This window comes from Panthera leo, chromosome C1, assembly GCF_018350215.1.
Source record: "Panthera leo isolate Ple1 chromosome C1, P.leo_Ple1_pat1.1, whole genome shotgun sequence".
Classification (NCBI taxonomy): Eukaryota; Metazoa; Chordata; class Mammalia; order Carnivora; family Felidae; genus Panthera; species Panthera leo.
In genome coordinates this window covers 158,308,519-158,327,616 of record NC_056686.1, presented here as the reverse complement: position 1 = coordinate 158,327,616, position 19,098 = coordinate 158,308,519, and the positions used below count along the sequence as shown (strand labels likewise).

General features: G+C 38.7%; 1 protein-coding gene across 1 annotated transcript in view; it reads right to left on the bottom strand.

Annotated features, from left to right (window-relative positions):
* The window catches only part of MYO3B (myosin IIIB), a 226,165-nt gene that overhangs the window by 166,057 nt on the left and 41,010 nt on the right, over window positions 1-19,098 (bottom strand). Inside the window, exon 12 of the mRNA XM_042949071.1 lies at window positions 5,268-5,347. Coding sequence (XP_042805005.1) covers window positions 5,268-5,347 — 80 coding nt within the window. The remainder of the gene's footprint in view (window positions 1-5,267; window positions 5,348-19,098) is intronic.

The window sequence follows — 19,098 nt, the reverse complement described above, 5'->3', positions numbered from 1 at the left end:
TTGCTTTTCCACTTTCGTTTCCTTCCCTTTTTATTGAAACTAGTCAGTGAGTGCCAGCCCTTCAGGCTCAAGGATACAGGCAAAGAGCAGCTTAAAAACTCATCCCTATTTCTCTATTAGTAGGATTTACCTGTTACCTTCCCTCAGAATACACAATAGGCCTTGGCATTTGAGGATTTAACGGTTTAGTGATCAGAAAGCCCTTGATGGATATTCATTCTGCTGGGACATAATTTAAAAGGTACAGTAACTACTGTTTTCAAGATTACTACCTGTCCTCTGCAGTAAACTAGAAAAATACAGAATGAAGCAATGATTTGCACTCCAACAGTGATAAAGCTGGTGGGATCCCCTATCTAGCCACCCAGTATGACCTTAAGTTCTGTCCTTCTACTCACATACACAGTAACTCTTGGGAAGTAAGTAAAAACCTGTCTGGTATTACACACAGCCTGCAAGTGCTAATGCCTGTCCACAGTTTATCACCTGCACATTTAGCACTATAGTTTAAAGAATAAGTAGCATGCCATTGAGGTATTTTCTAATTTAAGAATCTGGAAAGGTCTTGTGTTGGTCAAGGATCTCTTGCATTGTCACAAGGTTCTTCTGAACATGGAGTGGATCTAAAAGAGGGAATTTTGGAAAAGGGACATACCAGAAGTTGAGTCTCTTGGTCCTTCAAACTAGGAGACTAGGTGCAAAGCTCTTGTCTGCACCAGGTCTACCATGAACTCCAAGGAACTACCTCCCCCCCGCCCCCATTCAAAACCAAAACAGAAGTGAAGGTTGTTGTCTGACCTAAGAGTTTGTCTTCCTGAGCTAATTTAGTTAACAGTAGCCTCATTTAATTAAAAAAAAATCTCTTAGAATTCGAAAAGTAGATTTCATTAGGGATATCATCTAGCAAACAGTTCTTCCCAAAGGTGAGAAATTCACAAGATTCACAGTTTTCTCCAAAGTATCTTATAAATTTTCACCTTAGATAGGAGGAAAAGGCACTAGAAGAGCTTTCCTAGAGCCACAGGATATATGCTATAGAGAACAGAGTTTTGGAACTGGACATACCTGGTTCAGATTCTAGCTCCTCCACTTACTATCTCTATCTGTGTGCACTTAGGCTTAGTTATTTAAATTCTGAAAGCTTCTGTTTTCCCTATTAGTAAAATTGGTTAGTAAGAGTTACTGCCTTGCACACATACAAGAAGTGACATAAGTTTCCCTTCCATTATTACCATGATTACCATTACTGATTTAGTTTTAGTTTTGTGATGAATGTCAAAGATGCAGGGTTTTCTTTAATGGTAGATGACAGGTTCTAGCACCCATAAAATACAGCAAGATCTTTTTACTTATTGGCAGAGAAAATACTTCCAATGAAACCAATTTTCAAAATGATCGGTAGAACCAATATTCTGGACCAAACCATTGTCTGTCTAATCCAGCATCCTTTCTCTTCCAATGCCAATTTATACAACACTATAAGTCAACTGGAGCTGAGCAATCCTGCTTTCTGCCCACATGACAAATGTCCTGCCCAATTCCTTGTGAGAGGTACTGGTTAGCGTTCAAGGTAGTCCTGAGTCAGCTTTATAAATTGTAATACTCCAAGTCCACAGGAAATGAGCAAGTTTCAGTACATGTATGGACTCCACATATGGGGTTTTAGATAGTTACCAAACATGAGTAATAAAACATCTATTGTTTCAATGTAAAATCACAGTAGTAACCACTTTGCTTATATTGCCATTGAAGTCTCAGAATGACCCTATGAGGTTAGTACTATGATTATTCCTGTTGTACATATGAGGAGATTAAGGCTCAGAGATCTTAGGAAAATCTTCCAGAGTCCCTGCAGCTAGTAATTGGCCATGTCTACATCTGAACCCGGTTCTGTCTGATTCTAAAACTTTACCTCTAAAACATTATAAACTGCCTTTCTATATGATTTGATAGAATTTATAAAATTGGTCTGAAAGCATTATTTTATTAAAAAGACTTGCCTCATCTGTCAACTAAATTTACTCTAGGATAAAGACATAGATTCCAAAAAAGTCTCATAAACTATCTAGATTTCAGCAATAAATGAAAAACTGATTTTTTTTTCTCAGTCTTAGTAAGTGCCCATTATTTGCATCCTGAAACCTTAGAAGTACTTACATCCATCTTCTGGACAACATCTTTTGTCAAGAATTTTTACTGCTATCAAATGATCTGTCTACCCCTTAAGGAAGAAAGCCCTATGACATCACTCCTCTCAAAGCCTCCACAGCCCTGAACGGAAAAGCAAGACTGGCTTTGAAACCATCCTAATGTGGTGGCACTGAATGGTGTTGGAGCCAGCCTCCTAGATCACCTCTGTTATTTTATCTTGGATAAATTAGAGAGCGGAGAGAGAGAGAGGTAACACTGTGCTGGTATTCTGGGTGTGGAAGGCAGGGGAGTGGGGTCCTGGCAGAACCCAAAAGCTACAAAATCAAATTGAGGAAAGGAAGGAAACATGGGCTGGTAGAGAATATCACACAGGAGTCTTAATCTTTTTGTGCCATGATCCCTTTGAGAATCTGGTGGGAGCCAAAAAAACCACGCAAATACAGTTGATCCTCATTATTTGTGGATTCTATATGTGCTTTTTACTTTAAGGTTTTGTTTTTTATGTTTATTTATTTTGAGAGTGAGTGAGTGGGTGAGAGAACATGCAAAAGTGGTGGAGGGGCAGAGAGAATGAGACAGAGGATCCCAAGCAGGCCCCACACCAACAGCACAGAACCCGATGTGGGGCTCGAACCCACAAACGGTGAGATCATGACCTGCGCCAAGATCAAGAGTCGGCTACTTAAATGACTGCGCCACCCAGGTGACCCTGTATGTGCCTACTTTTAAAAATTTATTTATAACCCTCAAATAAGTACCTGCAATGCTTTCATAGTCATCCATAGACATACAGAGTGGTGAAAACTTTGATCGCCTAATGTACATGTTTCCAGCTCAGGTTGAACAAGATGACACTCTGCCTCCCTGTTTTAGCTTTCATGCTATAAGCAAGCGTCCTTTTCCAAGTTTGTTTAAGTGCCATGTGTTTTGCATTTTTGTACTTTTGGCTAGTGACTACACTGTTTCAAATAGCCCCCAAGCATAGTGCTGGAGTGCTATCTGGTGTTCCTAAATGCAAGAAGGTTATTAAGTACCTCGTAGAGAACATATGTGTGTTGGATAAACTTCATTCAGGCATGAGTTATAGTGCCGCTGGCCTTGAGTTCAATAACACAAATACTGTAATTAAAATACGATTTTATACAAAGAAATACTGTATGTAATTATTTGTAAGAATATATATTAAATAACATGCCTTTAAACAGAAACACACATAAAACAAGATTATGTATTAATTGGTTGACAACAATGTTATGACCAGAGGCTTCAGGAACCTAACCATGTATTTCCCCTAGGAGCAATGCCTCAGTATTTGCTGATTCAGTGCTCACAGCAACTTTACAGAACATAATTTTTATGAGTAATAAGGAACAACTGGGGTGCCTGGGTGGCTCAGTAAGTTAAGCGTCTGACTTCAGCCCAGGTCATGATCTCACAGTTTGTGCGTTCGAGCCCCACGTCAGGCTCTGTGCTGACAGTTCAGAGCCTGGAGCCTACTTCGGATTCTGTGTTTCCCTCTCTCTCTGCCCTCCCCCACTCATGTGTGTGCGCGCGCGCTCTCTCTCTCTCTCTCTCTCAAGAATAAATAAACATTAAAAAAAAGAAACATTAAAAAAATAAGAATCAACTGTACTTACAAAATTTTACATGTAATAATATCAAGAGATTCTAATATCTTAGAACCACCGACACTCCTAAGTGAATCTTTTCTAGGGTTCCATATAAACCAAGTTAAACAGTACTAATACCTTGCCACAAACTCACAAGACTGAAAAGTAGAGTAATACATGGGGTTATAATAGCAATATGGGTATAAAAATTATTGCTAATAAAAATGATCTGGGTCCCTATTATGTGTAGGTAAGCCATTCTCAAAAGAAGTAAAGATATGTATGTGTCTATCAATTCTGAGATAATACTCAATAGGATTATGTGTGGCTGAATTTATTATTCTTTATTAAATAATTTAATATTCAATTTAAATAAAAATATATGAAAATTCAGAGATGTGATCTATTTATTACTCTATCACCTTTCAGATAATTGGTTTTCGGAGTTAGCATATACAATGAACATTAACCATCCGATCCTTGAGATCCTTGCTTAAACATTAGTAGGCAGGATGGAACAATTAAAAATATTTTACAGAAGGATATTTACTAACCCTTCTAACATCCCTTTTGCACAGACAAGTACACTGCTCATTTTTCAGAGGGCAAAGCAGAGCGATAAAAAATGGTTTGGTTTCTTTCCTCCCTGCTGACTCCATTTGGTCCCAGTTATCCTCCTTTGTAGGTTAGTGATAGCCTCAAGGAAAAAGGCTTTACCTCTTTCTAGATAGACTTTATTTCCAAGTGTCACTATTCTGCATTTTAATTGGTCTTTCTGAGAAATCATGTGAAGGGGTCCAGAATACTCCTAGTGGCATAGGTATTATTTTGAACTGAGGACATTTGAGAATCAACAATTGCAAGAAGACGCTTATTCTGAATTCCCCTCATCTGGCTAAAAACAGGACCTCTCAAAATAATCCAACTGTCATAAATCTCCTCCCTGGCAGTTTCACAACCTGCCATGGAAGACTGACTCCTATCACCAGAGAGGAGAAATGAGCACTGGGATAAGAAATTGCCTAAATAAACACTCGCAAAACTATCGTATCTCCCATCTATTCTCCTAAGGGACCATTTGCTTTTCTCAAAAGTCATTTGTTGTCCCAGAAGTGCCCTTCTCCCCCTGTTTAATCCCTATCAAGATGGTATATAAGTCTCAAATTCGAACTACCCCTTTGAGTCACTTTTTTGAGTGAGCTCCTGTATGTGCATGATTAAAATCTGCTTTTTCCCCTGTTAACCTTTCAGGTTGAGTTTAATTCATAGTCCCCCGAGAACTGAAGTTAAAAGGGTAGAGGAAAAGTTTTCTTCCCTGACACAAGATTGTAAGGATGCCATGATATTGTTTCAAAATTCCTAATTCTTGATCTCCTGGCCTTCCATCTCTTGACCAGACTGCCCCAGCAGTGTGCCAGATAAACTAAAGTTGCCTATCCTAGGATTGTCCCCAAGGCAGGAGCACCCCATGGTCCCCATTATTTTGGGTACAAACCTGCTACTCACCTTGGCTCTTCCAGCACTGAAATGAGGAGGCAAAGATCTTGAGGCTGCTGTTATCCTGGCTCTTGTCTGGGCCAAGTTACCTAAGCAAAAAAGACAAAAAAGTTAAAGTGAAGGAAAAGTTAAGGAATAGTATTATGAGTAATTTTTCCCTTTTGGCCTTGTATTTTTATTAATTTTCCAAATGATCTTCTGTGAATATAAACAATTTAGAAGAATTTGAATTTTGAAACCTTAATGACCTAAATTATAAACAAACTGTAATAATTTATAAATTATAATTTATAATATAAACTGAATTTATATTAGTTTCATAAACAAACAACAACAACAAAAAACCTCTCCAAGTCACTCAATAAGCTAGGAAAAGAAAAAAATTACCACAACATAAAGAGGACATAAATGAAAAGCCCACAGCTAACATACTCAACAGTGAAAGATTAAAAGTTTTTCCTCTAAGATCAGGAACAAGGCAAGGATGCTCACTCTCACCACCAACTAGCAGCCCTAGCTCAAGCAATTAGGCAAGAAGAAGAAATAAAAAACATCCAAATTGTAAAGAAAGAAGTAAAGTGATCTCTGTTCTTTGGTGGCATGATTTTATGTATAGAAAACCCTAAAGATCCCATCAAAAAACCTGTTAGAATAAATGAATTCAGTAAAGTTATAAGATGTAAAATCAGCCTAGAAAAATCAGTTGCATTTCTATGAACTAACAATCAAAATTTGAAAAGGAAAGTAAAAAGCAATCCCACTTACAATAGCATCAAAAAGAATAAAATACTAGAAATAAACTTAACCAAGGAGGCAAAAGACTTATATGCTGAAAACTACAAAACATTTTTGAAAGAAATTAAAGAAGACACACAAGTAAATGGAAAGACGTCTTGTTCTGGGGGAAGAAAAGAATCTTTCTCCTCTACTCATCTTAGGTTCATTTCCTGGGGCCCTGAAAATTTGACTGACAGAAGACAGTTTAACAGGAGAAAAAACAAACAGAAGTTTATTACTGTATGCATCACACACACACACAGGAGTACCCAGTAATGAGTAACTCAAGGGGTGGCTAGAATTGGGTTCACATAGCGTCTTAATAAAAGAACAAGAAATTTCTAGGTAAGTGACAAGACAACAACAACAAGAAAAGATCTTTGAGTTTCTAGGGGCAGTAAATTATGGAAGGGTAAATATATGGAGAAGTTAATGGAATGTAAGGGCTAGTTAGTGAAGTTTTGTTATATAGATTCCTCTGGTGCTGTCTCTGGGCTGATAAGGGTCTAGAGTTGTCTCTGGTGAGTAACTTTTGTTCTTCCTGACACAGAAGGGTTGGGGTGGGGGGACACTTCTACAAATTTTCTCTTATGCAAATAGGGGGAGGGCAGAGAGCTTTTCTTACATCTGCTTTTTCTCAATTGCTTTCAGCTCAAAATAATCTTTATGCCAAAGTGGCATATTTTAGGGTGGCATATTCTGCTACTCTTTACTATGTTCACGAATTAAAAGACCTAATATTGTTAAAATGTCCACTGCTACCAAAAGAGATCTATAGATTCAATGCAATCCCCATCAAAATCCTAATGGATTTTTTTAAAAATATAAATGTAAAAAACAATCTTAAAATTCATCTGGAACCACAAAGGACCCAAAGCTCCCAACAATCTTGAGAAGGAAGAGAAGAGCTGAAAGCTTCACACTTCCTGATTTCAAAATATCTTATAAAGCTACAGTAATCAAAATAGTATGGTAGCAGCATAAAGACAAACATATAGACCAATGGAACAGAACAGAGAACCCAGAAATAAACATATGCATATATGGTTAAATGACCTTTAAGATGGGTATCAAGATTATACAATGGGGAAAAAGCAGTCTCTTCAACAAACTGTGTTTGGAAAACTCAATATCCTCATGGAAAAGAATGAAACTAGATCCCTAACTTACACAAAATTCAATTCCTATTGGATTAAAGACTTAATGTAAAACCTAAAACTATAAAACTCCTAGAAGAAATTATAGGGGCAAGTTTCATAACATTGATCTTGGCAATGATTTCTTGGATAGGATATCAAAAGCACAGGCAATAATAGCAAAAATAGACAAGTGAGATCACATCTGCACAGGAAAGGAAACAATCAACACAGGGAATGGCAACCTACACAATGGGAGACGATATTTGCAAACCATCTGTAAGGGGCTAATTTCCAAGATCTATAAGGAACTCCTACAACCCAACAGCAAAAATTAAAATAACATAACCTGATTTTAAAATGGGCAAAGGACTTAAATAGGCATTTCTCCAAAGATGACATAAAAATGGCCAACCGGTATATAAAAAGATGCTCAACATCACTAAGAATCAGGGAAACACATATCAAGACAACAACAATATATCACTTTATACTGTTAGGATAATCATTATAAATACAATAATAACAACAGAAAATAACAAGTGTTGGCAAAGACATGGAGAAACTGGAACCTTTGTGCACTGCCTGTGGGAATGTAAAATGGCGCACCCAATATGGAAAACAGTATGAAAGTTCTTGAAAAAATAAAAAACAGAATACCATGTGATCCAACAATCCCACTTCTGGGTATTTATCCAAAACAATTGGAAACAGAACTGTGAAGAGATATTTGCCTCCCAGGTGCACTGCATCACTGACAACAGCCAAGTAGCGAAAACAAACTAAATGTTCATCAAAGAATGAATGGATATAGAAAATGTGGTATATACGTACAATGGAATATTACTTGGCCTTATAAAAAAGGTCATCCTGCCATTTGAGACAACACAGATGGACCTGGAGGACATTATGTTAAGGGACATAAGGCAGACACAGAAAGACAAATACTGCATGGTCCCACTTATATGATGTATCTAAAATAGATAAGCTCATAAGAGCAGAGAGTAGAATGTTGGTTGGCAAGGGCTTAGGGGACAGGGAAATGGGGAGCTATTGCTCACTGGGTATAAAGCTTTAGTAATGCAAGATGAGAAAGGTCTAGAGACTTAGTGTAAAACAGTGTGCACACAGAGAACAATATTGTACTATACACTTAAAAATATGGGGCGCCTGGGTGGTGCAGTCGGTTAAGCGTCCGACTTCAGCCAGGTCACGATCTCGCAGTCCGTGGGTTCGGGCCCCGCGTCGGGCTCTGGGCTGATGGCTCGGAGCCTGGAGCCTGTTTCCGATTCTGTGTCTCCCTCTCTCTCTGCCCCTCCCCCGTTCATGCTCTGTCTCTCTCTGTCCCAAAAATAAATAAAAAATGTTGACAAAAAAATTTAAAAAAAAAATATGTTAGAAGGGTAGGTTTCATGTTGTTTCTTTTACCACAATTAAAAAACTGTCTTGAACTAGGGCACTGTTAGTCCCTGAAGGAGATGGATATACAAGAAAACAGATGCTAGGAGCTTTCCTGAAAGAGAAACTGGACAACAGAGAACCCCACTGTGAAGGTTTAAGACCCAGACACTGATTAGCAGATCTGGCAGTATGGATCTCTCAGCACACAGAGAGAACTCCACACAGGGAACCAGAGGACACAGAGAATATGGGCAAGGGCCGTTGAGTCTGGGGCCGATGGGTCTTTGCATTTGCCAGGGGTGTGACCTTGAACAAGTTAATTAATATCTCAGAGCCTCAGTTTCCTTATCTATAACATGAAGACAGTACTACCTTGCTCTCAGAGTTGTTGCAGGCATTCAGTGAGGGTAACTCATGTCAAGCACTGTCAATGCAGGGTTGGTGAAGGTAAGTGCTCTCTTCATGTCAGCCAGCACTAATTATTACCAGTCATATTATTATTACTATTTGCTGTGCATAGTTTACCTAGGACTCAAAGCAGAGAGTAGAGGGCAAGAGAACACCAAGGGATCTTACTAATTTGCAACTGTGAGCACTGGTCAGTCAAAAAAACAGTTGAACGGTGGGAAAAATGATAAGGCAACCCCCACTCTGAACCTCCATCTCTTGGCCATTCTGATTCCCAATGCTTTTTTACCTTTGAAGGAGCTGAGTGGCCTGCTCAGACACTCTCTCCTCTCCCCACCCATCCTTAATCTCTCCTCTCCTCTCCCGTCCCTAACCTCCCAAACTAAGTTCTTGAAGAGAGCTGTTTGCTTTTTTACATAGGATGTCATCTGATTCTGTAGCAAAATAAAAAGTTGTCAATGAAAGGAAATGCTGCAATTTGTGCACAGGCAAGACACTCAAGATTTCAAAGTTTTTAGCAAGTCTAGCACAAAGATGTCCAAATGTTTTCTCTGGCGATATCTTCAGAGGCTAAACTGTGATTAATAGCCCAGAAAGAAGCCTTTGAAGCAGGATTGGTGACATCAAAGTCATAATCCAGGGGTGGCAGGAGCTTTATAATGAGTGGGAAGCATTTTAACACATTTCAAAGGATTTACAGCATGAATAAACAATAGACCTCAGCAGATGCACGACACACACCTTTCAGAAACATAACCTATAAGAAGTTTCCATTTTAATTTAAATGTAAATACAGTGTTCACATTTGTTTCAAAGCCTCCTCCCTGCTTCACCCCTAGACAGCCTCTTTGGCTAAGGATGCCTTACTGCCCCAGAGCACCCTCCTGTCCTTCTCCAGACTGTGGCTACTGACGTGTGCTAAGGAGAGAAAATGGAAGTCACAGACATCTAATGGAATTTATATCCTATGTCGGAACGGGGTTAAGAAAGAATCTGAAATGGAGCTTACGATGATCCCGCACAATTTCTCTGCTTCCAACTTAAAGAGAAAGAGACAAGTGGTCTGAAGACAGAGCTGGAACTTTTAAACAATGGCAATTTCCTGCCTGCTTCAGAGGATTTCATCTCTTGGAAAGTACCCAAGACTCATGATTTTATCTTCCTAAATTGCTTCCTAAGAATTGTCCAAAATAACGGGTTGCTGTTTAAATAATCACGCATAGAATTTGGCTTCCCTCTGCTGCCCTCTCTGGTTTACAGAATTTGTTGCAGGGTTCCAGTGGTGACTGCTAGTGCGCATTTGTTTGGAAATTTTTCGTATTTTAATTTTCCCTAACACAAGGTATAGGTTCATAAACTAATAAATTACTGCAAATCAATGATGAAATGTAAAAAGTCTTATGTCAAATTGCTACTAAAAAAGGAAATGCAAATAAAAAAAAAATCAAATGTTTCAGTTCATCTGCTACCAGAATAAGTTATCTGAGGAGACCACAGAACTGAAACCATTGATCCAACAGTCAGTCTGGATACAGAAAACCTAAACCACACCTTACTATCTATAGGAAAATGACCTTATATCATCCCGGCCTCCATTAGCATGAATCTTTTTCCAGGCAACAGTTTGACTGTTCATTATAGGAATTTCCTAAAAGACCTAAGACCCATTAACTCTTCAATGGACAATATCAACTGTGAGTTTACCCCCTATGGTTCTATGAATCATGGAGTTCAAAAATCCTCACCTTGTTTTTTCCATCAAATCGTAGACTACTGTTTTGTGATCCCTACCCAACCCTAATCAGCCTCCTTACTTTGAAAGACCCACCCTAAAAAAACCTGTATCTCTCACTAAATTCTGATCCTGCTTTTCCTTCTCCAGGACACTGCCAAAGCTTTGAGAGGCAGTGGCTCCCTTACTGTGGTAAGTAACAAACTCTACTTTGTCTCATCACCAGGTTGTGTGTATAATGTTTACAAAGTCAGCGTGGGACAGACCTATGCTGATGTGATGCCTATAGTGATCCCAGTGTTCTAATTTCAGTAACAACACTGTAGCTAATAAAAATTCAAGGAGTCAAATTCAGTAGTTGCATAAAACATACTATAGTATTTTGTATGCTAAAAGCTTGTTTTTTTACATACCTATATCTATCCTAAATATAATATGGATTTGTTTTAGATTTGATACACTGAGGTAACTTAAAACAGCTACAAAAAATATGAAACAGTTGTAGGAGGCCAAGAGAAAAAGTGTATTGTTAGATTTCGTTTCCCAGTTTTTACTTTCTCCTCTGGCATTCATCTATCGCTTTAAGTATTAATATCAATAAGTGGGCAGGGGGGAGGTGGGAGAGTTCCCAGCCCACTTAATCTCTCATGAGAAGAACACTGACAATATATCGAATGGGCTGTAGTTTGGTGAAGGGAAGGCAGCAAGAGTAAATAAAACACCAGCCTACTCTCCCAGCTGTTTTATACAAGAAAGATGCACAGATAACAAATTCACTCTCTTTTCTGAGTGCACAACCTTACCTTTAAAAACATGCACACGGGAAATTCAAAGCCCAAAAGAAACCCCTTTCTCATTCCTGAATTGGGTTTTAATTGGCAGTTGTCTGGCATCTTAGGAGTTTCTGCATAATTAACACCTCTGGACTATTCTGCTTTAAGGAAGCCACACCAATGTTTTTGCTGCTTTCTTTTTCATTTAGAACGTGAACCACAGCTTTAAAGATCTGTGACCCAGTGATTTTAAAATTGTAGAGCTGAGGAAAAATAGTAATTCCTTCTTTCCTCCTTTAAGCTTTAAAACTCATCAACAGGATGCCAGCCCAGCAAATAACTGTACTGAATCATGAGAATTCAAGGGGGTAACAAGACTTCCCTTTCCTAACTTGGTCAATAGTGGAGCTGAAGGTCTTTGTTTCCTGCATTTTATTGCCACATTGGCAGAAGCTGCCAGTTCAGTCTCCCCATAGGCAAAGCCATGTTAAAACAACAACAACAACAACAACAATAACAACAACAACATAAGCCCACACACACCTCTGAGTATTGTCTGCTTTCCCCACATTTTCTGGTGGAGTTTGCTTGTAAATGACAGGACATGTGTTCACAATAGTACTGGAGCCTAGACGGTTGACATCTATCAAAGAAGATCTGACCCATTCAGGAAAAAAGAAAAATGAAATTTCACATACACAGATCTGTCAGCACCCACTGGTCACTGACATGGGAGATTGGTTTACTTCAGCCTCAGAGCAACATCCACATACAGCAGAGGTTTTAGTCCAACCAGGGCTGGTCCTGGACAAACTATAATTTAGGTGAGGGATATATTCAAGTTCCACACATACCTTTTTTTTTAAGTTTATTTATTTATTTGAGAGACACAGAGAGAGAGAGAGAATGAGCAGGGGAGGAGCAGAAAGAGAGGGACAGAGAGATTCCCAAGCAGGCTCCTCACTGTTAGTGTAGAGCCCAGTGCAGGGCTTGAGCCCACGAATTGTGAGATCATGACCTGAGCTGAAGTTGGAGACTTAACCAACTCAACCACCCAGGCACCCCCACACATTCCTTTTCACGCTCCCATTCCCACTTCTGAAGGTGCAACATGGCTTTAATGCTGTATCTCTTCCCTACTCCAACAACCAGTTCCCCTTATTTTCTTGCCCCACTCTTGAACTCTACAAGGCAGTACAGACCTCCTCCATCAAACCTTTCCTATGTTCCAAATCTTCAGGTTACTATCCTCCTCTGCCAACTAATCCAGATCTCATTTGTTCATGGATAAATTATTTAGTAATATGTAGTATTACTTCACTGAGGTGCAAGATGTTTGCATAGAATGGAAAGCTTTCCAGGAACAAAACATTTACAGAATGATTCTGTTGATGGAAATGTTGGGTAGCTATAGACCATCCAGTGTCTGGGTAAGATGAGATAGTTCAGAAGCAGATGTTCTTTCAGTTAATGGTGCTCAAGTTATTCATGCTTTGAAGTAAGACATTAAGGGCCCTCCATGGTTCTTCCAAAAATGAATAGAACACAGTTTTTTGTATCTCAAGGAGAGGACAGCCCAGAGGAGCTGCTAGGGGTAGGGAAAAGACTGACATATAAACAATTCATTGCAGTTTAGAGTGGAAAGTGTTGTAATAAACCTGAATAAAGTGACATGAGAGGATAGAAGACTAAGTTTTCTTGACAGAATGAGAAGAAAGCTGGAGAGTAGGCAGTAAATGAGCTAGATCTTGAAGGATTAATAGAAGTTTGACATGAAAGGGAAAGGATTCTATTTGGAAGATGCAGAATGTTTAGTGAGAACAGAGATCTTTAAAAATTCCAGAGACTAGGGTGCCTTGCTGGCTCAGTCAGAAAAGCATGTGATTCTTGATCCCAAGGTTGTGAGTCTGAGCCCCATGTGGGGTGTAGAGATTATTTAAATAAGCAAAAAACATAAAAACTTTTTAAAAATTCCAGAAACTTCCAGAGACCCTACACATCAAACTCCCAAGCAGTTTCTCATTTTTATATTAGATATTTAATAATAGCATAAAATATTATTTTACCCTTATAAGCATAAACCCAAGTTCCTTGCCCCTCCTCCCCAATGAAAACACTAACTATGAAGGCAATTTGTGGGGGAAGAAAACATGAAAAAGGAGGAAGAGGCAGGCTCTGCAAAGGCACTGTAAGTCACTGGGACTATGAATAAAATCTTTGCTATTTTGCGGCTCCAGGGGTCTTCAGATAGAGTACTCAACCATTTGTATGGCTGAAGTTGGATGGTTTGGATATAAGCCAATAGAGGACTAATATCATTTGGTCGGTACAAATACTAATTAGGCCAAAGTCTTGAATCAGGTTGTTGCACACAGAAAAGTAACATTCCACATTTAAGAATAGAATCCGAAATAAAATGCCCAGGCAGGAGAGAATAAACTGATCACTGAATTAAAAAAAAAAAAAAAATCCTTCCCCTAGAAGTTCCACTCAATATACATTATCTGTTGATGATGAGTCCATTGTACCATTTCTTTGCGTGAAGCACAATACTTAGGTTTCCTTAGGTTTTCAGTTAAGACCCAGAAAGTCACACAGAAAATAAGATGCTGTGAAACTCCCATTGTGCAGGATGACAACTGAGTGCCTGAAACTATAAATGCTTCTTTGGTTCTCCCTCTTTAGCATGGAAGCAATGAAAAGGATGCTATACTTGAAAGTGAGAAATTTGGATTCTTATCCCAGGCCTGCCATTGACTTGAGATCACTCTACTCTCTGTGACTCGCTTGCATTACATGTCAAATGAGGAGTTTGAGTAGATTAGTGGTCCTCTACATGTATGCCATAGAATTCTGCCAAGGCACCCATGGAGCACACCCTCTGTGGCTACACAGCTTCATTTAGATCAAGGCCAGGCAATGTGGTGTTAAGAGGGGTAGAACCTTTTGTGAGAGGGAACTACAAGGAACTATGTTGACCTGGTACCAAAGAGATTGTGTGACATCTGTGGCCAGGACATGTGAGACATTTACCTGGGCTTTATAGAGCTGGTCGGGGCAATCAGCAATATTGTTCAAAAAGCAACATCACAGAAAATATTTGCAAAAGATACATCTCATAAAGGACTGTCATCCAAAATATACAAACAATTCTTAAAACTCAACAAGAAAATAACCCAGTTAAAAATGGACTAAATATTCTTTTTTTCTTTTAGTTTATTTTTTTTTAATAATTTCTACACCCAAGGTGGGGCTTGACCTCACAACCCCAAGATCAAGAGTCACACGCTCCACTGACTGAGACAGCAAGGCATCCCAAGACAGCCCAAAGATCTTAATAAACAACCAAAGAAGATATACAGATGGCAAATAAGCACATGGAAAGATGCTCCATATCACATATCTACAGAGAAATGCAAATTAGAATAAGAGTCAGACACCACTACGCACCTATTAGAATGGCCAAATCCAGAACACTGATAACAGCAAATGCCGGCAAGGATGTAGAGCAACAGGAACTCTCATTCACTGCTGGTGGGCATGCAAAATGGCGTAGCCACTTTGGAAGAGAATTTGGTGGTTTCTTACAAAACTAAACATACTCTTAGCATGGGATCCAGCAGTCCCACTCCTCGATATTTACCCAAAGGAGTTGAAAACTTGTGTCCACACAAAATCCTGTTGCCAAAAATTAGAAGCAATCAAGATATATTATAGCAGGTAAATGCATAAAGTACATATATCTAGATGACAGAATATTATTCAGTACTAAAAAGAAATGGAACTATCAAGTCATGAAAGGCCTTGGAAGAGCCTTAAATGCACATTACAAAGTGAAAGAAGCCAATCTGAAAAGGCTACATACTATATGATTCCAACTATATGACATTCTGGGAAAGGCAAAGCTATGGGGATATAAAGGTTAGAAGTTGGGGGACTCTCCTGAATAGGCAAAGCACAGAGGGTTTTTATGGCAGTGAAAATATTCCATATTGTACCATAATGATGGATTCATGTCATTATACATTTGTCTAAACCCATAGAATATACAATATCAACTGTTAACCGTAATGTAAACTATAGACTTTGAATAATAATGAAGTATCAATTTAAGTTCATCCATTATAAAAAATGTACCGCTCTGGTGGGAGATACTGATTATGAAGGAGGCTATGCATGTGTGGGCAGGGTTATGTTATATGGAAATCTCGGTCCTTCCCCTCAATTTTACTGTGAACTAAAACTGCTTTTAAAAAGTTTTTTTTTTTTTTTTTTTTAAAGCAACATCATGCAGAACAAATGAGTAAAAATTGTGGATGCAAGTTAGAGTAAAAAAGGTTGAATAGTGTCGGGCTTTCATTCAGCTCTGAAATTCTACCTATGTGAAATCCATCTCAAAAGAAGCCTGGAAAGAATAACATAAAGAAGATAAAATTAAAATATGTACATTGTATTATTGTTTCTTTGCAGTTTGGTAGGCAACAGAAGGATGAGGGAGCAGTGATGACAGTGTGGCTTAGATAAATGAAGGAAGTATAAATGATTTTTACCGAGACCTGGATACATAATTTGCCAAAGCTCTCTTCACAGCTGGTCACCACAAGCAACTAGCAATGTTCTGTTTCTGTGGTCTCTTTAGTGACTCCTCCTTCACCTGGCTATTGTGGCTATCATGAGCTTATTCAGATCTCCAACATTTATACCATTCTTCTTAGCACATAAGATAGGGGACAGTAATATAAGTGTTTGCACCCTCCCTGCAATGTTTTTAAGATTAAGGAATTCAACGTGCTTATCTTCAACATCTTCATAATATATATATTCTCCTACTAAAAAAAATTATGCTTCATTCAGTTTGCGTGTTAGTAAATACTGGCCATTTTGAATAACTGGGTACTAATCCGAATACAATCATTACTTATGTAAATCTTTTTTTTACTGAGTCCAAGCATCCAAGGTTAACTTTTGATGTGTACTTATCCAAGTCTATTTTTACATTTACCAATTATTTTGCTTTATTTCAAGGAATGACTATTCCAGATAACCTCGCTCCCTTTTTAAAGAACCTACTCTGAACATCCAGGGGCACATCTTTGAAAAAAACTACAGCAGCTTAAGAATCCAGAAAATAGGGGCGCCTGGGTGGCTCAGTCAGTTAAGCATCCAACTTCAGCTCAGGTCACCATCTCGCAGTCTGTGAGTTCGAGCCCAGTGTCAGGCTCTGTGCTGACAGCTCAGAGCTTGGAGCCTTCTTAGAATTATGTGTCTCCCCGAATGGATAAAGAAGATGTGGTTTATAAACACAATGGAATACTACTTGGCATTGAGAAAGAATGAAATCTGGCCATTTGCAGCAATGTGGATGGAACTGGAGGGTACTATGCTAAGTGAAATAAGTCAGACAGAGAAAGATAGACACCATATGTTTTCACTCATATGTGGATCCTGTGAAACTTAACAGAAGACCATGGGGGAGAGAGGAGGGGGGAAAGTAAGTTATAGAGAGGGAAGGAGGCAAACCATAAAAGACTCTTAAACACTGAGAACAAACTGAGGGTTGATGGGGGGTGGGAGGGAGGAGAGGGTGGGTGATGGGCATTGAGGAGGGCACCTGTTGGGATGAGCACTGGGTTTTCTATGGAAACCAATTTGACAATAAATTATGTTTTTAAAAAAAGGATTATGTGTCTCCCTCTTTTTCTGCCCCTCCCCCATTCATGCTCTGTCTCTCTCTGTCAAAAGTAAACAAACATTAAAAAAATTTTTTTAATACTAAAAAGAAACAGAAAATAAGAAGAGACATACCGAGAAAGGCAACATTCTGCAGGGAACAAAACTTACAACATGCCTACTTGCCAGCATTACTCCTATCTTAGCTACACTGGCATGGGTTTTCTGAACACCCACACACCCACATTCTTCTTCTCTCTCATGTCACGTGTGTGTGTGTGTGTGTGTGTGTGTGTGTGTGTGTATGATTTTTGTTTTATTGTTACCAATTCATAAAATGGCAGTGCCCAGAAAGTTCTACTGAACCTCATATGTGTCATGGTGTTAAAGGATAAAATTATATTTTATTTCTTAAGAACATGGCATAATTTTTTTGAGCCTTTGTCCTTGTGATATAGCATACAAAATAACCATCTAATTTCAAAAACACTGCAAATTAAAGTCTTAACTTACATACTTGGGGTGCCATAACTACTGTTTTTTGGTTTTTGTTTAAAAAAAAAACAGAACCTATTAAGAATAAAAGTCAGTACAAAAGACTATTTCTCTGATGAAGTAATTCCACAAGCATAACAAGTCTGTGCTAATTCTAGAGGCTGCAGCTAGTCAGTATACATGTGTCCGAGTCCTTTCAAATCAATATAAATATTCTACTTTACGTAGGATTTATCTTTAAAAATTTTTTTTAAGTTTATTTTTGAGAGAGAGAGAGACAGACAGACAAACAGTGTGAGCAGGGGAGGAGCAAAGAGAGAGGGAGACACAGAATCTGAAGCAGGCTCCAGGCTCAGAGCTGTCAGCACAGAGCCTGATGTGGGGCTTGAACTCATAGACTGCAAGATCATGACCTGAGCTGAAGTCGGACACTTAACTGACTGAGCCACCCAAGCGCCCCTGGGATTTATCTTTAGAAATGATTCCTTATAGAGATTACAAGCGAGGCCAGGCATGAAGTATTTCTATTCTCAATCAAAGTTTAATGTTTCTGGAGACTGTCTCATCAAAAAAGATTTCTTCAGCACCTGCTAAAGACTTGGAAAGTGCCCTACACATAGTAGATGCTAAAGAAAAATGTTCACTGAAGATGCTCAATGCACCACCACATTTTAGACGACTTCTACCCTTGCCTTCTAGAGATGGATCATATCTACCATTTTCTGTCAAACTTCAGTATCACATGTTCTTCCTCAGTCATCCAAGAACACCAAGGCTCATTATCCCAAGTAGATAAGCAATGGACTGTGAATCATTTTGCAGAGTTATGTAGCACCATGGATGTGTAATGAATCTGAATGAAACAGATTTATGGGTTAAGTGTTTCTAGAGAATGTCTCATCAAAGCTAAAGATGTTCGTTGATGGAACACTGAAAGGTATCCATGAATCTAATTAACACTGTTTCTTCTCACTGGAGTATAAGGTCCATGAGGGAGGGCACTAAGTCTATTCTATTTACCACTCTCTACCCAGTGGTAAACTTAGCAAAGAGTAAGCACTCAAATAATACATGACTGAATGAGTGAATAAATTGTGTAGCATTAAATTTTTATTTAACATTACATCCAATACTCTTTAGGAGCAGGCCCCAGTACACCTCACTTCCCTCCACATAACCTATTTTGCTGGTTTCTGTCCATGCCATGTTACTTTCATATTTCAGACCCTTTGCTCAAACTACTGGAGGTCTGGATTACAGAGGTGAAGTGGTTAGGATTGTGAGTTCTGGTGTCAAACCACCTGAGGTTTGTCTCAGGTCTGCCCCTTACGGGTTAGGAGTGCTTGAATGAGTTACTTAATTTCTTTGTATCTGGGTTTCATCATCCAGAGGGCTGGACAAATGTTTATTGAGCTTTGGGAACAAAGTGTTCCTATTAAATTTACGGT